The 22721-nt window shown below is 43.0% G+C and overlaps 1 protein-coding gene across 4 annotated transcripts in view; it reads right to left on the bottom strand.

Moving 5' to 3' along the window:
* MGA (MAX dimerization protein MGA) overlaps positions 1 to 22721 on the bottom strand; it is a 782199-nt gene that overhangs the window by 658844 nt on the left and 100634 nt on the right. For all 4 annotated transcript variants that reach the window (XM_069208766.1, XM_069208765.1, XM_069208763.1 and 1 more), the window contains exon 3: positions 5446 to 6382. In XM_069208766.1, the coding sequence (XP_069064867.1) occupies positions 5446 to 6382 (937 nt within the window). The remainder of the gene's footprint in view (positions 1 to 5445; positions 6383 to 22721) is intronic.

The raw sequence follows: 22721 nt of genomic DNA, 5'->3' as shown, positions 1-22721 counted from the left end.
TGAGACGGACTCTGCATCTGAGGCAGAGGAGGAAGTCCGAGATTCTGGCAGTGATGTTTCTGTTGGAGGGGAATCTTCTGATGATGAAGCCACACTCAGTGCAGATGAAGGGCCTGTTTTAGAGGAGGACACTGATGTGCCAATAGTGCAGCAACCTGGGGCTGAAAGGTTTCCCGTTATAAGACCTGATGTCTGGGTTGCCCCAAACATGGAGCAGCAAGAGTTGCCTGCCTTTACTGGTCTCCCGGGGTGTAACGCCAATACAGAGAACTTTTTGCCTATCAATTTCTTTGAGTTATTCATGGATGATATGTTTTTGGAAGAGATTGTTGAGCAGACTAATTTGTATGCAGAGCAGCATTTGAGGGACAACGCTGCTAGACTTAGGCCACACTCTAGAGCTGCCCAGTGGATTCCCACAAATTTGGAGGAGATAAAGTTTTTGGGTTTGACTTTTTTGATGGGGTTGATAAGGAAGCAGTCACTGGCTTCTTATTGGTCTACTAGTCCCTTGATGGCAACAGCTATATTTCCTGCGACCATGAGTCGTAATCGGTATTTGCTTCTTCTTAGGATGCTGCATTTTGTTGACAATGCATTAGCCTTGCCACGAGATCACCCAGATTCTGACCGTCTTTTTAAGATTAGGCCTGTCCTTGATCATTTTGTAGATCGGTTTTCGGAGGTCTATGTTCCAGGCAAAGAGATAAGTGTGGATGAGTCTTTGATCCTCTTCAAGGGTCGTTTGGTTTTTAGGCAGTACATTCCTAGCAAAAGGGCACGATATGGAATTAAATTGTATATGCTGTCTGAAAGTAGGACAGGATATGTGTATAGTTTCCGTGTGTACACTGGTAGGGATTCCAATATTGACCCCCCTGGTTGTCCTCCCACTTTTGGAGTTACTGAGAAAATTGTGTGGGATCTTGGTAGACGACTGTTCAACAAAGGTCACCATTTGTATGTAGATAACTTTTACACTGGTGTGCAGTTGTTCAAGGAATTGTTTAGAGTGGACACAGTTGCTTGTGGCACAATCCGTTCTAACCGGAAAGGCTATCCAAGGGAGCTTGTCTGTAAAAAACTTGAGAGGGGACAGTGCTGTGCCTTGCGGAATGAGGAGCTGCTAGCTTTGAAATTTTCAGACAAGAGGGATGTCTACATGCTAAGTACCATCCATGATGAGAGTACTTCCCCCGTGACTGTTTGGGGCCAGGTTGCTGAAGTGCGCAAACCTGTGTGCATTATAGATTATAATAAGCACATGGGAGGTGTAGATAGAGTTGACCAGAGGTTGGAACCTTATACTGCTATTCGTAAGTCTTACGTTTGGTATAAGAAGTTAGCAATTCACCTCTTCCACTTAGCAACCTTCAATGCTTTTATTGTGTTTAGGGATAGGTCTCCAGAGTCAAAGATGACATTTGTGAAATTTCAGGAGTCAGTGATAGAGAGCCTTATTGTGGTGGAACAGACCAGAGTTCCTAGAGAAGCAGTGGTGGAGGATGTGGCTAGATTGAAAGATCGCCACTTTGCTGAGCACATTCCTCCCACACCCAAAAAAGACTTTCCAGCTAAGAAATGTAGAGTGTGTTTTCGAAGAGGTATCCGGAGGGAGACTCGAATGTACTGCCCAGATTGTCCTTCAAAGCCTGGGCTGTGTGTGGGTGGTTATTTTAAGAATTACCACACCCAGAAGAATTTCTGGGAACAACCATGAGTGTAAACTCATGTCTGTTTTGTATTTTCATGTGTTCAGTTTCATGGTTAGCATTTCTGTCATGTACTAGAGTTTTTGTGTTTGTAGTTTTGTAATTTTTTCTACTTAGTTAGGGGTTCCTCTGTTTAAAAAAAAAAAAAAAAATGATGCCATTGTGTGTGGAGTGGGGCTTGGCTGAGAGTGTACATATTGACTTGCTGTTGGCTACTGCAACACACTGCCAGCCAAACACCAGTCCACACACTCCCATCAGCTGGTGTGATTGTTGTATCAGGCATGTGGGCGTATGTAAGTGATGGGCTCTTGAGTGGCGCTGTCTGTCGATGTGAGTGTTGTAATGTGCTGGGCCCGTGGCTGGCGGTGTGAATGGTCTTGTGTGTGTCATGTATGAAAGTTGTGTGAATGGACTGTAAAGCGGTTGGTGCCTTGTCGCGGCTTCACAGCTCACGAGCTGTGAGTCATTGGTTCAGTTTTTTGCCTTTCAGTTATTAACAGTGCATTTCATTTTTGTGAAAGCTCTTGTTAGTAAAATTTGATCCACTGAACCATCACTCACCCTCGTGCCAAATCCAACCAGTATGTGTGGTAAAAATGACAAAACCTGCTCCGCTGTAATCCGGCGTCGCAGCACACCTGTGACACGCTAGGTGCCTCAGGTGGGACCCCGATGATGAAGCATGCCACCAACTTGGTCGGTGGGTGAGGGGTCTTTTTCACATAACCTAAGTGTGTTTCTTTTCCCAATTTTTGTGTTTGGCACATCACGGACGTACGTGGACACATCAAAATGATATATTACAAAACTACCTGTGTTTGGGGGGGAGGGGCACCTATGTTTTTGGTCCTGGGTGCGGCCTTCATCTAGGGAAACCTACCAAACCCAGACATTTTTTTAAACTAGACACGCCAAGGAGTCCAGGGAGGTGTGCCTTGCGTGGATCCCCCAACATTTTCTTACCCAGATTCCTCTGTAAACCTCAAAATTTGCTTAAAAAAGCATATTTTCCTGGCTTTTCTTCGTAGGATCACCACTCCAGCACATAATTCCTACTCCCCAGTGTTCCCCTCAGTCTCCTAAGTAAAATGACACCTCACTTATGTGGGTCCCCAAAGCAGAGTCAGTCTAAAGATGTATAAACGAATATGTCCTTATAAACTCGCGGTGCTATCCCCTCTATCTCTACAAGTTGTGGGCCTTATTCTGTTGCAGGCACCTGGCCCACCCACACAAGTGAGGTATCATTTTTATCGGGAGACTTGGGGGAACGCTGGGTGGAAGGAAATTTGTGGCTCCTCTCAGATTCCAGAACTTTCTGTCACCGAAATGTGTAGAAAATGCATTTGTTTAGCCAAAATTTGTGGTTTGCAAAGGATTCTGGGTAACAGAACCTGGTCAGAGCCCCGCAAGTCACCCCATCTTGGATTCCCCTAGGTCTCTAGTTTTCAAAAATGCACAGGTTTGCTAGGTTTCCCTAGGTGCCGGCTGAGCTAGAGGCCAAAATCTACAGGTAGGCACTGTTTTCAATGCAAAAATGTGATGTGTCCATGTTGTGTTTTGGGGCGTCTCCTGTCGCGGCCGCTAGGCCTACCCACACAAGTGAGGTATCATTTGTATCGGGAGACTTGGGGGAACGCTGGGTGGAAGGAAATTTTTGGCTCCTCTCAGATTCCAGAACTTTCTGCCACAGAAATGTGAGGAACATGTGTTTTTTTTAGCCAAATTCTGAGGTTTGCAAAGGATTCTGGGTAACAGAACCTGGACCGAGCCCCACAAGTCACCCCCATCTTGGATTCCCCTAGGTCTTTAGTTTTCAGAAATGCACAGGTTCGGTAGGTTTCCCTAGGTGCCGGCTGAGCTATAGACCAAAATCTACAGGTAGGCACTTTGCAAAAAACACCTCTGTTTTCTTTCAAAAAATTGGATGTATCCACGTTGCGCTTTGGGGCGTTTCCTGTCGCGGGCGCTAGGCCTACCCACACAAGTGAGGTATCATTTTTATCGGGAGACTTGGGGGGAACGCTGGGTGGAAGGAAATTTGTGGCTCCTCTCAGATTCCAGAACTTTCTGCCACAGAAATGTGAGGAACATGTGTTTTTTTAGCCAAATTTTGAGGTTTGCAAAGGATTCTGGGTAACAGAACGTGGTCAGAGCCACACAAGTCACCCCATCTTGGATTCCCCTAGGTCTCTAGTTTTCAGAAATGCACAGGTTTGGTAGGTTTCCCTAGGTGCCGGCTGAGCTAGAGGGCAAAATCTACAGGTAGGCACTTTGCAAAAAAACAGCTGTTTTCTGTGATGTGTCCACGTTGTGTTTTGGGGCATATCCTGTTGCGGGCACTAGGCCTACCCACACAAGTGAGGTATCATTTTTATCGGGAGGCTTGGGGGAACATAGAATAGCAAAACAAGTGTTATTGCCCCTTGTCATTCTCTACATTTTTTCCTTCCAAATATAAGGGTGTGTGTAAAAACGAGGTCTATTTGAGAAAGCCCTGTAATTCACATGCTAGTATGGGCACCCCGGAATTCAGAGATGTGCAAATAACCACTGCTTCTCAACACCTTATCTTGTGCCCATTTTGGAAATACTAAGGTTTTCTTGATAGCTATTTTTTACTCTTTATATTTTAGCAAATGAATTGCTGTATACCCGGCATAGAATGAAAACCCACTGCAGGGTGCAGGTCATTTATTGGCTCTGGGTACCTAGAGTTCTTGATGAACCTACAAGCCCTATACATCCCCGCAACTAGAAAGAGTCCAGAAGACATAACGGTATATTGCTTTAAAAAATCTGACATCGCAGGAAAAAACTAGAGTAAAACATAAAGAAAAATGGCTGTTGTTTTCAGCTCAATTTCAATATTTTTTTATTTCAACTGTAGGAAAACCTTGTAGGATCTACACAAATGAACCTTTGCTGAATTCAGAATTTGGTTTATTTTTCAAAAATATTGAGCTTTTCGGGATCCAGCATTGGTTTCACACCCATTTCTGTCACTAACTGGAAGGAGGCTGAAAGCACAAAAAATCGTAAAAATGTGGTATGTCTCAGAAAAATGCCAAAATTGTGTTGAAAAATTTGGTTTTCTGATTCAAGTCTGCCTTTTCCTGAAAGCTGGGAAGCTGGTGATTTTAGCACCGCAAACCCTTTGTTGATGCCATTTTCAGGGGAAAAAACCACAAGCCTTCTTCTGCAGCCTTTTTTTCCCAATTATTTTTTTTAAAACGTCATTTTTGCTCTATTTTGGCTAATTTCTTGGTCTCCTCCAGGGGAAACCACAAACTCTGGGTACCTTTAGAATCCCTAGGATGTTGGAAAAAAAGGACGCAAATTAGGCATGGATAGCTTATGTGGACAAAATGTTATGAAGGCCTAAGCGCGAATTACCCCAAATAGCCACAAAAGGGCTCAGCACTGGGGGGGGGGGAGGAGCCCGGCAGCTAAGAGGTTAAGGAATAAACTTCCAGATGCAAAAATCTTGACATTACTGACTTTTTCTTCTTTTAAACAATTAAAGAGTTCGTGTTACCTAAAATGTTTTCTTTCAAGGAAAACGGAAATCAGCAAGTCAAAACATTTACTAAAGTAAATAACATTTGTGGTTTCTAGGTGACCTAACAAAACACCAACCACAAATAAAAGAAATGTGACCTAAACTGTGCGTGCACTTTCCATTTAAAAAAAAGCAGGGGGGGGGGAGGCTTAATGAAAAAAGACCTACCTTTGATACAAAAGAAACAAACAGTACTCCATCCACGTCTTCGAGATCTAGATTTGCATTTGAGAATGCACTATTCTTTGCCGGAATGGCTTCCTGGATTTGGTCCAAGTGTTTTCCAAAACTTTTCTTTGGTTGGCGGCCAACTTTGTTAAATTTTGTTTTTCGAGGCCTTCCTCTTTTAACTGGGGACACTGGTGGGGTGAGTTCATCTACTGCACAGTCTAGGGATTCTTGATATTTTAGAGTAGGAGTAGATTTCCTTTTTTTTGTAACCTTGGCCAAGAGTGGGCTATCTGCTGAGTCCCTAGGAAAAAGGATGGGTGTTTCAGGCTTGCCAAAGTCTCGGGAGGATTCACTATTATTTCCTACTGCCTTAGTGGGCATGGAGCGTTTTGATTTTGCTTTATGTTCTATACTTTCTGATCCTTTTGATTCACTGGAGTTGATACTTGAGATTAAACTCTCTTCTACAGAGGCAGACAAATGTGTTTCTTTGTCAAGCAATTTGTCTTCTTTCCCAGTCAAAACAATGTCCTCTTCCAGTGATACTGCCTTTGATACATCTGTTTTATTATTACACGTTTCCACATCCATGACGGGCATCTTCCCACATTCCAATTTTAATATTTTAGCTTTGGATACCTCAGATGAACTTTTTAGGGTCCTTTTGCAGGGTCCTTTACGAGATGCTCTGTCCATTGCAGACTGTTTCATTAGCTGTCTTTCTAATATGGGATAGCTCTCATCACTATTGGAATACTCATCTGTATATTCTTCCTCTGAATTCTCCTCCTTCACAACAACCCCAACTGTGCCCGAAGTTTTATCATAGTCATAGTCATCCACTAGCTCTTCTTTGATTACCACATCAGTTGGTCCACTTGATTCAAGCGGTGATGTTGTACGAGTGCAGTTAACAACCCCGCTGGACTGAGTGCTGCAGACAAAAACATAAGAAACAACTGTGGGACACAGTGGTCAAAACAACCATTTATCAAATCTGTATTTTACAGTGATACCCCTGTTGTCTGAATATGCTTACTTGGAGTAAAAGAGGCACATCATCCGGTTTAATCAGATCTAGGGCTGCAAGGCTAAACTCACACACTGAACATCACTTCCAATAGTCACATAACTATCAGGTAAAAGGTGTCCAACTTTGAGTCTGAAGTAATGGACAGCTAATGTAAATATAGGGATAGGAGACTAATCATTACATCCAGAATCAATGACAACTCAAACAAACTGGGAACATATATGGAAACAGTGAGAGGCCAGCAAGGCTTACGATGAAAACATTCCTGTGGACAGCAATACCAATGCATCAATAGTCCATTCACAGAAAACAGTGCGTGACTTGGTTATACTGTGGAAGTATGGAATTAAAATATAAACAAGATACAGCAGTTCAGCAATAACTAATTAGGGTGTTCTGATAAATATGTTACTGCAAACACAAGACGGACCTCGAGAAAGAAGAGAGCCTCTACACTAAAATAGAACTGATTTACAGACACAGAAATAAACAAAACTGTAAGACACAAGTGATAGGGGAAAGATCCCCTTCAAGAAACATTTTGTATAATAAAAGCAGCTATGCACGAAAGATAAACTTTTTCTAATTTTATCATCACAGAAAGATTGTAAAATTATTACTCAACTGCTATTAGAAAATGGAAACGTTCTTACTGTGCACGTTGTGTACAGCTTACATAGCCATCCTTTATCAACAATGTAAGATGTAAATCCTGTCTTTTGGCTTTTAAATCAGAGCAGTGAAAAATAGGGTTCTGAAGCAGTGTTTGGGGCGAAACGAGTTACAGCGTTCATCAAGGGCTCACTGACCTGAAGGAGACAGCGAATATTATGACGAAGGCCCACAATCTTATTGCTTCCCTTGGTTTCCTGCAGACCAGAAGGAAGTGGTGGACTAGTGTGTTTCTAAAGATCTGTACTGCCAATCAATTGATAGGAGACCAAGCTCTATGTTTACAGTAGCAGAGAAAGGGCAAAACAGTGACCAAGGCTAGGAGAGGCAGGAAAAACGAATTGGGAAGTGTGAAAAGTGCAAGGACCCCGGACACAGCATCTTATTTTGGTGAAGAAAAAGGCTACTGAAGGAAGTGAGTCGAGAGTGGAAGGGTGCCAGGTATTCACTTTTAGATAGAAATCTATATGTATGTATGTGTGTGTGTGTACATACACACATATATTCACTTAACAAACCAAAGGTTAAAAGGACGTTATAGTTAAGGGGACATTTCAATGACAAATTATGTTTTAAAATGAAACACAAAACACGCAGAAATTCATTAGTTCTAGTTATCTCACGTAACTTTAATTAGTACTCTAAGGTAACGATAACTTGCCCCCCTGCCATGCACAGTTTTCTCATCAATAATTTCACTGCTATTGTAGCAGTGATATTATCAATGATGACATAGAAGGTGTCATCAGTTATTTAATATGAGGGGTAATTAGCAGTGCCTTGCGAAGGAGGGAGTTAAAACTTACAGCACTTTCAGAATCTCTCGAACATTGATGCATACATATTTAGAGTGCTTATAGGTACTAAGGATAAATAAGCTGAACAGCGATAAATACAAGCCCAATTTGGTATAACAAAAGTATAGTAGTAAGGTACTGACAACATGAGATCGAGTTTGGCTCGCTGTAGTCTAGTTTATGAAAATTGACATGAGACTGTGAAATGGAAATCTCTACATTTGAACATTACAAGTTTAATTAAATATGAATCTGTGGAACTGGTACCTTACAGAGAATGTGGTGGGAATGCTCACACATGTACTTCACATAGCCTGAAAGAAATGGAAATCTTTGGAACTTGAATTTACGTAGATTGTGAAGGGGGAATCTGCACATTTTAGACAAAATGAATAAAACAGAAATTATAAAAATAGTTGATTTCAACAGTTAGACCTTTTAAGAGCTTATATAAAAAGATGTAGTTAATATTGTTCACTTGATCATATTCAGGAGCTGTAGATGTATTCTGATAAATGAACACCAACCACCAGATTACCAGGACAACTGGTTGGATTTTGAAACAACTGCGAGGGAGAAGCAGGGGAATGATGTTGCAAAGAACACTGATAATTTGAATAGTGGGAACTTGTCCGTGCAGAATGCACAAAAAGAAAGTGGAGAGGATGTTCTGTAAATACACATTCCGCACATATTGGCTGTACTGCTCAGTTAATCTAAGATGGCGATTTCACTGAACCCCATCTGCAATGCTGTTTTGCACATGGAGGACTATAGTCCATGTGAAAAGACAGGGAGGACAAGCATCAACTACAGTCACGCACTCATAATTAAGAAAATAAATAAAATCGCATGAACCACACCTAGAGCCGTTTCTCCATTGGTGCATTGAACAGTAGTCTGCAGCCAAAGCTAATTGGAATATGAAATATATATATGTTTATGCAAAAAGGAAGGAGAAAACATCTGGGTAGTTCCCAGGTTTAGGTGGAGAGCATCTCCTTTTTATGGAGCACCCTACAACACCACAGACACTCTCAATGTGTTCCCTCAAATGTCTGTTTTTCTAGCAGGGTGCTCCACAGTAAGTAAAACTAAGCCTGGGAATTACATGGGAGATTCTTGATATATATATATATATACATACACACACACATACATATATATTATAAGGCACGCTATGCCTGAAAGGGTATCGTCATATATATATATATATATATATCAGATTCCGGAAACTCCTAATATATTATACCAATTCCTTTTGTTCAAGGAAAAGCCGGGACGCCATTGTGCTGCTGTATATTTATTGAACCTTGTTCACAGGAAACAGTTTCCTGTGAACAAGGTTCAATAAATACACTGCAGCACGATTGCGTCTCCGGTTTTCCTTGAACAAAAGGATTTGGTATAATATATATATGGAAAATGTCACTTAGCCAGTGTACATCTGTTCGTTGCATGTTCCGCTGCAGATTCACATGCTGTGCATACGTCTGCCATCTAGTGTTGGGCTCGGAGTGTTACAAGTTGTTTTTCTTCGAAGAAGTGTTTTCGAGTCACGGGACGAGTGACTCCTCCTCTTCGGCTCCATTGCACATGGGGATCGACTCCATGTTGGATTGTTCTCCCGCAGAGGGTAAGGTAGGAGTGATAGAGTATAAAGAAAAGAGATGTCCATGCAAATGGAATATATATATATATATATATATATATATATATATATATATATATATATATATATATATATATATATATATATATATATATATATGGAAAGTGTCACTTACCCAGTGTACATCTGTTCGTGGCATTAGTCGCTGCAGATTCACATGCTGTGCACATCCCGCCATCTGGTGATGGGCTCGGAGTGTTACAAGTTGTTTTTCTTCGAAGAAGTCTTTTCGAGTGACGAGACCGAGGAACTCCTCCCATTTCGACTCCATTGCGCATGGGTGTCGACTCCATCTTAGATTGTTTTCTCCCGCAGAGGGTGAGGTAGGAGTTGTGTATGCTAGTAATAGTGCCCATGCAATGGAGTAATGTACATAATGTAGTTTAAAGTAATATATTTACAAATATACAGGTGTTCAAGATCAACTTCTAAACGGCTACAGGCTCCCGGGTGGGCGCATGTGAATCTGCAGCGACTAATGCCACGAACAGATGTACACTGGGTAAGTGACATTTTCCGTTCAATGGCATGTGTAGCTGCAGATACACATGCTGTGCATAGACTAGTAAGCAGTTATCTCCCCAAAAGCGGTGGTTCAGCCTGTAGGAGTTGTTTGAAACAATGTTCGTAGTACTGCTTGGCCTACTGTGGCTTGTTGTGCCGTTAGTACATTTACACAGTAGTGTTTGGTAAATGTATGAGGAGTAGACCATGTAGCTGCCTTACATATTTCGGTCATTGGAATATTTCCTAGAAAGGCCATGGTAGCACTTTTTTCTAGTTGAGTGTGCCTTTGGTGTAATAGGCAGTTCTCTTTTTGCTTTAAGATAACAGGTTTGAATGCACTTAACTATCCATCTAGCAATGCCTTATTTAGAAATTGGATTTCCTGTATGAGGTTTTTAGAAAGCAATAATTGTTTTGTTTTCCGAATTAGTTTTGTTCTGTCAATGTAGTACATTAACGCTCTTTTGATGTCTAATGTATGTAGTGCTCTTTCAGCTACAGAGTCTGGCTGTGGGAAGAACACTGGTAATTCTACTGTTCGATTTAAGTGGAACGGTGATATGACTTTTGGTAAAAATTTAGGATTTGTCCGTAGAACTATTTTATGCTTGAGTATTTGAATAAATAGTTCTTGTATGGTAAATGCTTGAATCTCACTAACTCTTCTTAAAGATGTGATGGCAATAAAAAATGCAACTTTCCATGTTAAGTATTGCATTTCACAAGAGTGCATGGGCTCAAAAGGTGGACCCATGAGTCGTGTTAAGACAATGTTGAGGTTCCATGAAGGAACTGGTGGTGTTCTTGGTGGTATAATTCTCTTTAGGCCTTCCATAAATGCTTTTATGACTGGTATCCTAAATAGAGAAGTTGAGTGCGTAATTTGCAGGTAAGCTGAAATTGCTGTAAGATGTAACTTAATGGAAGAAAAAGCTAGCTTTGACTTTTGCAAATGTAGTAAGTATCCTACGATGTCTTTGGCAGATGCGTGTAAGGGTTGAATTTGATTATTATGGCAGTAATAAACAAACCTTTTCCACTTATTTGCATAGCAATGTCTAGTGGTAGGTTTCCTAGCTTGTTTTATGACCTCCATTCATTCATGTGTAAGGTCTAAGTGTCTGAACTCTAGGACTTCAGGAGCCAGATTGCTAGATTCAGCGATGCTGGATTTGGGTGTCTGATCTGTTGTTTGTGTTGCGTTAACAGATCTGGTATGTTTGGTAGTTTGACATGAGGCACTACTGAGAGGTCTAGTAGTGTTGTGTACCAAGGTTGTCTTGCCCATGTTGGCGCTATTAGTATGAGTTTGAGTTTGTTTTGACTCAACTTGTTTACTAGATATGGAAGGAGTGGGAGAGGGGGAAAAGCGTAAGCAAATATCCCTGACCAGCTCATCCATAACGCATTGCCCTGAGACTGATCTTGTGGGTACCTGGATGCGAAGTTTTGGCATTTTGCGTTTTCCTTTGTTGCAAATAGATCTATTTGTGGTGTTCCCCAACTCTGGAAGTAAGTATTCAGTATTTGGGGGTGAATCTCCCATTAGTGGATCGGTTGGTGATCCCGAGAGAGATTGTCTGCTAACTGATTCTGAATTCCTGGAATAAATTGGGCTATTAGACGAATGTGGTTGTGAATCGCCCAATGCCATATTCTCTGTGCCAGGAGACACAACTGTGTTGAGTGTGTCCCTCCCTGTTTGTTTAGGCAATACATCGTTGTCATGTTGTCTGTCTTCACAAGAATGTGTTTGTGGCTTATTATGGGTTGAAATGCTTTCAGCGCTAGAAATACTGCCAATAGTTCTAAGTGATTTATGTGAAACTGTTTTTGGTGAGTGTCCCATTGTCCTTGGATGCTGTATTGATTGAGGTGTGCTTCCCACCCTATCATGGAGGCATCTGTCGTTATTACATATTGTGGCACTGGGTCTTGGAAAGGCTGCCCTTTGTTTAAATTTATACTGTTCCACCATTGAAGCGAGGTGTATGTTTGGCGGTCTACCAACACCAGATCTAGAAGTTGACCCTGTGCCTGTGACCACTATGATGCTAGGCACTGTTGTAAGGGCCGCATGTGCAATCTTGCGTTTGGGACAATGGCTATGCATGAGGACATCATGCCTAGGAGTTTCATCACCTTTTTGACTTGTATTTTTTGTTTTGGATACATGGCCTGTATTACATTGTGAAATGCCTGAACCCTTTGTGGACTTGGAGTGGCAATCCCTTTTGCTGTGTTGATTGTCGCCCCTAAGTATTGCTGTGTTTGACACGGTATAAGGTGTGACTTTGTGTAGTTGATTGAGAAACCTAGTTTGTGGAGGGTTTCTATGACATACTTTGTGTGTTGTGAACACTTTTCTAGCGTGTTGGTTTTGATTAACCAATCGTCTAGGTACAGGAACACATGTATTTGCTGCCTTCTGATATGTGCAGCCAGGACTGCCAGGCACTTTGTAAAAACTCTTGGCGCAGTTGTTATTCCGAATGGCAACACTTTAAATTGGTAATGTATCCCTTGGAATACAAACCTTAAGTACTTTCTGTGTGAAGGATGTATCGGTATATGGAAATATGCATCCTTTAGGTCTAGTGTTGTCATGTAGTCTTGTTGTTTGAGTAGTGGGATTACGTCTTGTAGTGTCACCATGTGAAAGTGATCTGATTTGATGTAGGTATTTAATGTTCGGAGATCTAATATAGGTCTCACAGTTTTGTCTTTTTTGGGTATGACAAAGTACAGAGAGTAAACTCCTGTTCCTTTCTGGTGTTTTGGTACTAATTCTATTGCTTCTTTTAGTAGCAATGCCTGAACCTCTAGTCCTAGGAGATCTATATGTTGTTTTGACATATTGTGTGTTTTCGGTGGGACATTTGGAGGGAATTTGAGAAATTCTATGCAAAAACCATGCTGGATAATTGCTAGGATCAAAGTGTCTGTTGTTATTTCTTCCCAATGTTTGTAAAATTTGGTTAGTCTCCCCCCCACAAATGTTATGTGTTGGGAATGTGTGACTTGGAAGTCACTGCTTGTTTTGAGGAGTTTTGGGACTTTGGAACTTTACTCTATTCTTTTGGAATTGTCCCCCTCTATATTGTCCCCGAAAACTTCCCCGCTGATACTGGCTCTGGTAAGTGGGTCTTGTTTGTGAGGTTGTGGGTTCTGTGTTTTGTCCTCGAAACCCCCCTCTAAACTGTGTTTTTCGAAATTTGCCTCTGCCCTGTGGGGAGTAGAGTGCGCCCATGGCTTTGGCCGTGTCAGTGTCTTTTTTTAAGTTTTTCGATCGCAGTGTCCACCTCCGGCCCAAACAACTGCTCTCCGTTGAATGGCATATTCAGCACAGCTTGCTGTATTTCTGGTTTAAATCCTGATGTACGCAGCCATGCATGTCTCCTTATTGTTACTGCTGTGTTGACAGTTCTAGCAGCTGTGTCTGCAGCATCCATTGCTGATAGTATCTGATTGTTGGAGATACTTTGTCCTTCTTCTACTACCTGCTGCGCTCTCTTTTGGAACTCCTTGGGCAAATGTTCTATAAAGTGTTGCATTTTGTCCCAATGGGCCCTATCGTATTGGCCAACAAAGCCTGTGAATTGGCAATACGCCACTGGTTTGCTGCCTGTGCCGCCACCCTTTTGCCTGCTGCGTCGAATTTTCTACTTTCTTTATCTGGAGGTGGTGCATCTCCTGAAGTATGTGAGTTCGCTCTTTTGCACGCTGCCCCTACTACAACTGAGTCCGGTGTTAGCTGTTGTGTGATGTACACGGGGTCTGTTGGTGGCGGTTTATATTTTTTCTCCACTCTTGGAGTAATGGCCCTTCCTTTTACAGGCTCTTCAAACACTTGTTTGGAGTGTTTTAGCATTCCGGGTAGCATAGGAAGACTTTGATAGTGGCTGTGTGTGGACGACAGTGTGTTAAAAAGAAAGTCGTCTTCTATGGGCTCAGCATGCAGGCTGACATTATGAAATGCCGCTGCTCTCGACACCACCTGTGCGTAGGCTGTACTATCCTCTGGTGGCGACGGTCTAGCTGGATAACATTCAGGACTATTATCTGACACTGGTGCGTCATAAAGGTCCCATGCGTCAGGGTCATCTTGACTCATTCCTGTATGAGTTGGGGATTGCATCATTGGTGGAGCGGCTACCGGTGATGGTTGCGGAGAGCATTGTGGAGATGGTGACAGGGTTACTTGTTTAGCCACCTTTGCCTGTGGCTGCTTGTCTTTTTCTTGAAAGGCAAGCTTGCGTTTCATTTTAATCGGAGGGAGACTACTGATCTTCCCTGTTTCTTTTTAGATATGGAGCCTTCTTTGTGTATAGTCTGGCTCTATTGTTTCTAATTCCTGTCCAATTCTATGTGTCTTCATTTGTGTGGACAGTCCTTGTTCCTCAGTGTAGGAACTTGTTTTCGGTTCCGAGGCCGGATGTTTCGGTATCGAAACCTTTTCGGCTGGTTTTTTCGGTTCCGACGAAACCTTCTTTACTTTCGGCATCGTGGTCTCTCGGTGTCGACCCCTTTCGGTGCTGCTATCTCGGTGCCGAACCTGCTCGGAGCCACTATCTCGAGCCCGAGATTGCTGTGTGGCGGTATCTCGACTGGAGTCGGATGACTTCGCCCCCAGCGTGCCCTTTTTCGGTGCCGATGATCGGTCACCTATTTTTCGGGTTAAGCCATGGCCTGTTGGCGGTGGCATCCCCTGGGCTTTAGTGGTTTTTTCGTGAGCTTTGTGTTTCGACGTCTTACTCACGGTTTTCGGCGTTTCCTCTGGGTCGATCTCATCCGAGTCCGATTCATGGATGGAGAAGGTTTCTTCCTCCTCTTCGAAAAGCTCTTGTCCTGTCGGCGCCGACGCCATTTGCAGTCTCCTTGCTCTTCGGTCTCTTAGTGTCTTCCTGGACCGAAACGCTCGACAGGCTTCACAAGTATCTTCCTTGTGTTCCGGCGACAAACACAAGTTACAGACCAGATGCTGATCTGTATATGTATACTTGTTATGGCATTTTGGGCAGAAGCGGAATGGGGTCTGTTCCATCAGCCTTGAAGAGACACGTGGCCGGGCCGACCAGGCCCCGACGGGGGAATCGAAAAAACCCCAAAGGGCCACCGGAGCTCTTCAAAAGTCGGTGTCGATCTGTTGTGACTAACCCGATACCGAACGCAAACAATACTGACGATTGTTCCGAGATTCTAACTAACTTTCTGACCCGAAACACGGAGCGAAAAGGAACACGTCCGAACCCGATGGCGGAAAAAAAACAATCTAAGATGGAGTCGACGCCCATGCGCAATGGAGTCGAAATGGGAGGAGTCCCTCGGTCTCGTGACTCGAAAAGACTTCTTCGAAGAAAAACAACTTGTAACACTCTGAGCCCAACACCAGATGGTGGGATGTGCACAGCATGTGTATCTGCAGCTAAACATGCCATCGAACATTATTTTGTCTACTCCACTGGGGAGGAAGGAGGGTTGCTTACGACTATCATGGAAATACCCCTACGAGAGAACTGGAGTTACAGGTAAGAAACGATTCCTTTTCTCTTAGGGGATTTCCATGTATAATCATAAGCATAGAATAGAATAGCAAAGCCCATCCCATAGTCAGAGGGGGAGTAGACATGACAATAATGAAATGCGCTATCAAGCAAAGAGATGCCAAAGAGAAGCCTGTCCTACTTGAGCATTTGTCCTCGAAACAGAGTCAATACAGTAATGCTTAGCGAACGTGTGGACAGACCTCCAGGTCACAGCACTGTAGATATCTACTAAGGGAACATTCTTCATCAAGGCAGTTGTGGCAGACTTGCCTCTTGTAGAGAGTGCTCTTGGTCTGTCAGCTAGGGTTTTGTTAGCTAGTTGGTAACAAAATAGAACACAGGAGACAATCCCCCTAGAGATTGATTGATTGGAGGTGGCCAGACCGGAGCAAGCTGGCCCAATATTAACAATTGTTGAGATTTTCAAATAGATTTGGTTTTATCTAAGTAGAATTTTAAAACCCTCTTTAAACATAGAGAGTGGAGAGCCCACTCAGCTACAGTCGATGGGCTTTGAAAGAAAGTTGGCAAGGAAATCGACAGGTTAACATGAAAGCCGAGAGAACCTTGGGCAGGAATTTAGGATGTGATCGTATCACTACTTTGGAGGAGTGGAATACTGTGTAAGGTTCGTGAGCACAGAGAGCCTGAATCTCGTTAACCCTGGATGTTGATTTAATTGCCACAAGGAAAGCAGTTTTGTAAGTGAGGTGTTGGAGAGATGCCTTGTCTATGGACTCAAATGGTTGTTGCATGGGGCGTGAAAGGACCACATTAAGCTCCCATGGCAGAGAAGGATGCTTAACTGGAGGAAAAACCTTTAACCCCTCTAGGAAATCTTTTTTGACTGCTATCCTAAAGAAAGAGGTTTGCGAAGGACTTTTTCTGTATGCAGTCAGAGCTGCCAGATGGACTTTAATAGAAGAGAATTGCAGACCAGATTTAGCCAGGTGTAACAAAGCCAAGGCATTTTCTGTTTTCCACTGTAGCAAAGAGGTCGATAGAAGGTGTGCCCCACAAACGGAAGATATCTTGAATGATGCCTTTGTTCAGTACACACTTGTGGTTCTCGCCGAGAACCCTGCAGAGAGCATCCGGTTGGACATTCTGAACACCTGGAAGGTAAGTTGCGAGCATCTTCAAATTCCTGGCAAGGAGCCAGTGACATATCGTCTGGGCCTCCTGAGACAAGACTCTGGATTTAGTTCCCACCTGCTTGTTCAGGTAGTACATGGTGGTTCTACTGTCTGTCTGGACAAGCAGGGTGTCAGTGTTGAACGACGGGAGAAACGCCTTCAGAGCTAGGTGCACCACACGGAGCTCAAGGAGATTGTGGTATGACATCTCCCTCTGAGACGAGAGGCCTTGTATTTGTAGGTGATTCATATGAGCTCCCCATCAGAAGAGGGAGGCATCCATCACGATGGTCTGTCATGGAGCCTGTGGACAAAATGGTATCCCTGGTAAGAGATTGGTTGGAGCACCACCAACTTAGGGATCTGATTGAGTGGGTGGATAGAATGATCCTATCTTCCCAGTTTCCCTACAGTTGATTCCATTGGTTCTCCAGGCACTGGACAGGACACGTGTGGAGGCGAGCGTTTTGAGTCAGAAAGATGCAGGTAGCCATGGAGCCTAGAAGTGAGGAGACTGTGCGCACTGTTGGGCGATGCATAGTTTTGAGCGCACAACAATTCTGGAGACTAAATAAGAGTCATTCCTCCGAAGGAAACACTTTTCCCTGCAGCATGTCTACTGTAGCTTCTAGGTAGTGCAACTTCTGGACTGGTGTTGTCGTGGACTTGAGAAAGTCGTCATGAAGCCCTGGCCGATAAAGGAGATTGCATGTCCATTTGTGCAGCTGGGCTTCTGGAAAGGTGGATTTCTTGATTAGTCAGTCGTCCAGATATGGGTAGACAAAGATCCGGTGCCTCTGAAGATGTACTGCCCCCACAGGCATGCACTTGGAGAAAGTTCTGGGTGTTGACTAGAGACCAAACGGTAGGACAGCGTATTGGAAGTGTTGTTGTGCTACAACAAATTCAAAACTTCTGATGCTTCAGGGCTAGAAAAATCTACCATTCGCTATGATGAGTTTTATTTTATTAGTTTTATTTTCGATTTCACTCGGACCCTTCTAGCAAGTGGAAAAGGATTTTGTAAGCTGAACTGTCTGACCTATGTGAAACGAAAGGCTTTTGGCATCAGGTTTTTCCTAACACACAACATTTATATAACTGAATCAACTTTACAAACAATTGAAAACATATTTCAGTAGTTGCAAAAGACCATTTTTTGTACTTCTGTGTGATGAAAAAAATATTTTATTAGGATGAAAAAAAGTCAGAACACTTTTCTTGGTGATGTGCAATTGACAAATGTTTTCTGAACCCCAATTTTCACAGATTATTGTTAAGACACTATATAGTTTTATTAGTTAAGCTGCACGTTAGTGGCAAGGTTTTTGGACATTTCTTGGAAACTTACTGTCTGCAAATGACAGTGCGCTACTACATCATGCTTAAGTAATATATGTTTTTTAAAGTGAGTGTTTAAATATAAACTGAGAAAAACTCCTACCCTGATGGCAAAGCTAATAGTAAACTCAGAGGCAAGTCATGCATGGATCATGTGTACCACATATGTGGGCTAGATTTATTATACATGGAGCAAACATTTAGTGTATTGAATCAAACAAAAGAGGATTATTTTACAGCAGAAATGCTGAACTCCCAGACTTGAAGGTGCACTCATATCTGAAAATTAAGAAAAAGGCGACTGACTGTAAAATACAATATTTGCCTAGGATCACACAATTTGAGACCCGTTTTATAGTTAAGTCAGGTAGATTATTCAAGCTACTCAATCTGCAGGTCTAGTAACATTTTTATGATTTTTTGAGGTCTGTGCTTTTTCGCGATGGGGATATGAAAGTACACATCATGTAGGTCGACTGAGCAAGGCCAGTCCCCCTGGTCAATCTGCAGATATATCTGGTGTAAGGCCAGCATCCTGAACTTTTCCTTTCTGATCCATTTGTTAGCAACCTTTAGGACTAGAATGGGTCTGAACTCTTATTTGTCCTTTTCTGGGATGAGGAAGTACCTTGAGTAAATGTCTTTTCACCGCTGGTTGAGGGGAACAGGTTCTACCACTTTCTTTTCCAGCAAGATGGTGACTTCCGCTTTTAGAAGGTCGAGATAAGAAGTGGCTAACCTTGGCGGTGGAGTGGAAAATCTGAAACAAAAAGTTGAGTAACAAAGAAATAAAGGGTCTTGTTCCGGAGGACGATACTTTGTTTGTAGTCTGGAAGGTGCAGACTTAGTCGCATCTGACGTAAGGAAGACTTCCATTGCGGGTTCCAGAAGACCTGGCACTAGTGGTAGCAAAGGTATGTGTGCTGCTGGAGAGTCTCGAATATGACTGAAGTGGATGGAGTTCGAACAGCCATAAGTTTTGCTGCTATTCGAACTAGAACTTCCTGAAAGGTGTTGATATCGTTCACTGGTGAGATAAGAGTTTGAGGTAAGTCTGATAGTGTGCGTAAATAGCCTCTGGTAGACGATGAGGAATCTCCGTGGTACCTTCGGTAGGAACGCGATCTTGATCTTTGTCACGATCAGTGGTGGGAGTGTCTTGACCTTGTTGATGAATGGCCAGATGCATGACACATGGAAATCCCCTTTGAGAGAACTAATGTGTCCTAGCGGTCGGCTCCCCATAACACAGTTTAAGAGACAGTCCCTGGGACTGGGGTCCCCAGGGCCTTCTAAGACTCGGGGAGGGGGTCCATGCGCTCTTCCCCCTTTTCATTAATTTGGCCATGGGGATGAGTCCCTGAAGCCCATTTCTGGCTCAGAAAGAGGGTCCGCATCTCCCCCGCCTCCCCAATTAATAAAGAAATGTAAAAAACGATGGGTGTTTTATTTGGTAAATCAGGGCGGTATTTAGATGTTGGTGGAGGGGTTGCTCCGTCAAAACGGTGACGGCTATCCTGACTGCCGAAATCTAAGTCCCATAGGATATTATGGGATTTCGATTTTGGTGAACCGGATACCTGTCACAGTTGTGATGGAGCAACCCCTTCGCCAATATCTAGATCTCGCAGGAATCACTAAAGTCTATCAGGAGTCCAGTAGGTTTTCCCAACATGACTCTTCTGTTATTTCTTTCACCTAACCTCAGGACGAGGAACAAATTCTTGAGGTCCTGTAAGGGGTGCTACCAATGTTTTTCCTTTTGTTGCAGACAGCCAATCAAACCTGTGCTCTCACAGAAGCAAGATGGCTTAAGCTAAAAAAAATTATAAGCTCCTGGGCCAATCAGAAGGCTCTATTTTTTAAAATTGGGTTGGAGGGACTCTCGCCAGAGTCCCTCGAACCCAAACATCCAGATTAACAAATATTTTTGGAGCTTAATATCTTCAAAACTACTGAAGGGATTTACACCAAGTGGCAAAGTGCAGGCTTCTGTACTAAGATCTAGCTAATGCCAAATTTGGGGTAATTCCATTCAATAGTTTCTGCCATAATGCTTCCCAAAAAGGTCTATAGAAATTACATGGGGATTTCCTGTTTTGACAGCCCCCTTTTTTCCATCTCTCGCTTGACGGATCACCTTGATACTTTCCAGAAAGGAAAAGAGGTGGATGAACTTTTTTTTGGAAAGCTTGGTAAGATTTGTAAAACTGCGACAGAGTTATTAGCAAACAAAAAATAACTTTGGCGCCATTGGATGAATCTTCACGAACTTTTCCGAACAAATACAACTCTCACTTCAGCTGCTGTCTGGAAAGTTTTGGGAGATCTGTCAAGCAAGGGCCTATAAAAAGGGGCGATCCCAGAATGCTTTATCCCCATGCATTTTTCCATGGGGGTTTTGAGCAGGAACACCGCCCGAACCACAGAACGGAATGACACCAAATCTGGCAGAAAGGTAGCTCTTGGTCCAGAAAGCGCCATTTTTGTTATTCGGTGTAAATCCGTTTAGCAGTTTTTGAGAAATTGAAGAAAAAACAAGTTTGTAGATATAGGGGCGCGAAGGCTCCGCAAACCCTCCTGCTGAGATCTGATTTGCTGCCAACACTTCAACAAGGAATTGTTGGTAGCAATGTTGGGACTCTGCTTCAGCAGTGTCCCAAAAAGAAAGATTAAAAAAAGAAAAAAAGAAAATGGGCCAGAGTAGGGAACTCTTTACAAGAGCAAAAAAAATTTTTTTTAAATATGTCAGCAGGAGTTGTGGCAGATACTATGAAAATTGAAATTTTTTTTAATATAAAGATATAAAACACGTGTTTAAATGAGGCCCCTGGGAGGCACCTCCCTGGGTTTTATATCTAGTTAAATGCAGGGGATGTGCCCCCTCTTCCCCCAAAGCCCCAGGGACCACCAACTTCCCAGGGCTAACAAGTATATAAAGGTCGGGCCGCATGGCCTCCCACTTTCCCAGAGTAGAATATATAAAGAAATGCAGGGGGTGGGTCGCAGCCCCAGGCACCACCACCTCCCTGGGGCTAAATTTAAATAAGATACGGAGTCTGTTTTGGACCCCCGGGGACCACCACCTCCCAGGGGCTAAATGAAACGTTGGCGGGGCCAAGCAGCCCCCCTTGAAAAGCCAATAATGGATCTGGGGTCCCCCACACCCCAGGTCCAGTTCCTGCTATGTTCCAGGGTGCCCACCCCCCAGGACACAGCTGTTTGCCTCTTGAGTATTCATCTGTTTCCCTGCATATAAATATGGGTGCAATGAAACAGATGAAAATATTGCTCCCGCAAGCAGGGAGCTACTATTTAAAACAGCTTCCTGCTTGTGGGAGCAATGCCGGCTCAGCAGGACGTGGGAAGCCGGCTGGGATTGTGGGGGCTTTGAGGCTCCCCCACCACACTGTCACTCTCTCTTACATCCCATAATGGGATGGGCAAGGGAGAAAGAAATTGGTATTTCAATGGTCTCTCGATACAATGACTTCATAGTCAGACTAGCAAGATGTTTGGTAAGAATGTTTTAGTTATGTTTTGATGGACAGCAGACAATGGTCACTTCTGGCCTAATGGTAAAGTCCTTGGAATGTCACTCAGTAGGCTGAAAGTTCAAATCATTGTATCTCATGACAGTGTGATTGTTTATTTTTCAGTGTTCTGACTGTTACTCATTCCTAGTGCTGCAACATTTAAGTATTTTTCCACTCAAAATCTTTGGGTTCAATGTCATAGCTAAGTCTGGACACCACATGCTAAGGAACCACTTTTGGTGTAGTGGTTAAGGTCTCAGACCTGTACACTGAAGGTTGAGGGTTCAATTGCATGCATGTCTGTGTCATTTCCCTGGGTCCGCAGGGTCGAAATCGGTCAGGATAGAGGGGCCGCATGATCCTCCTCCCCCCCCCCTTCCCACCAAAAAAATTAATTTTAGAAGGTCGGGCCACAGGGGGACAAGATCCCTGGGGCCAAAATCAGCTAGGGAATGGGTGCCGTGCAAACCTGTGGCCAACTCCCACTGCCCATGGCCAAAGGCTGTGCGCAGCATGAGGTTGGGTGGTTAGGGGGCTGGCCACGGGCTCTGGCTGCAGACCACACCCTGCAGCCAACACCACTGCGCACGGCCGAAGGCCATGTGTGGCGGTGGTTGGATTAAAGTATAGTAATGAAAATTAATTTATGTCAAAAAATGTTTTTAAAAAGAAATTCACTGAAAAAAAAAAAAAAAAAAACATCAGAGGAATATAGTTAGAAAATAGAATAGAAAAACCCAGAGAAATTCAGTTAAAAAAAAATGAAGGTTATAGGGATGTTATAGTTATGATCACATTTTCAACATACAAAACCATTGAAGTTCACCTGTTACAGTTAGAATTATCTCAAGTAACCATAACTTGGCCTTAAGGTAACTATAAATTGCGCCTTTTGCCATGCACTGCTAATTACCACACAAATTACGGCACTCATGACATCGTTGATAACATTATTGATAATATCAATACAATATTTGCAGTAAAAATGCTGACAAAAAAAAAGTGCATAGCGGGACGCAAGATATAGGTACCT

This window comes from Pleurodeles waltl, chromosome 9, assembly GCF_031143425.1.
Source record: "Pleurodeles waltl isolate 20211129_DDA chromosome 9, aPleWal1.hap1.20221129, whole genome shotgun sequence".
Taxonomy (NCBI): domain Eukaryota; kingdom Metazoa; phylum Chordata; class Amphibia; order Caudata; family Salamandridae; genus Pleurodeles; species Pleurodeles waltl.
Note: the sequence above shows the minus strand (reverse complement) of the source record. Positions and strands in the feature narration are given on the sequence as shown.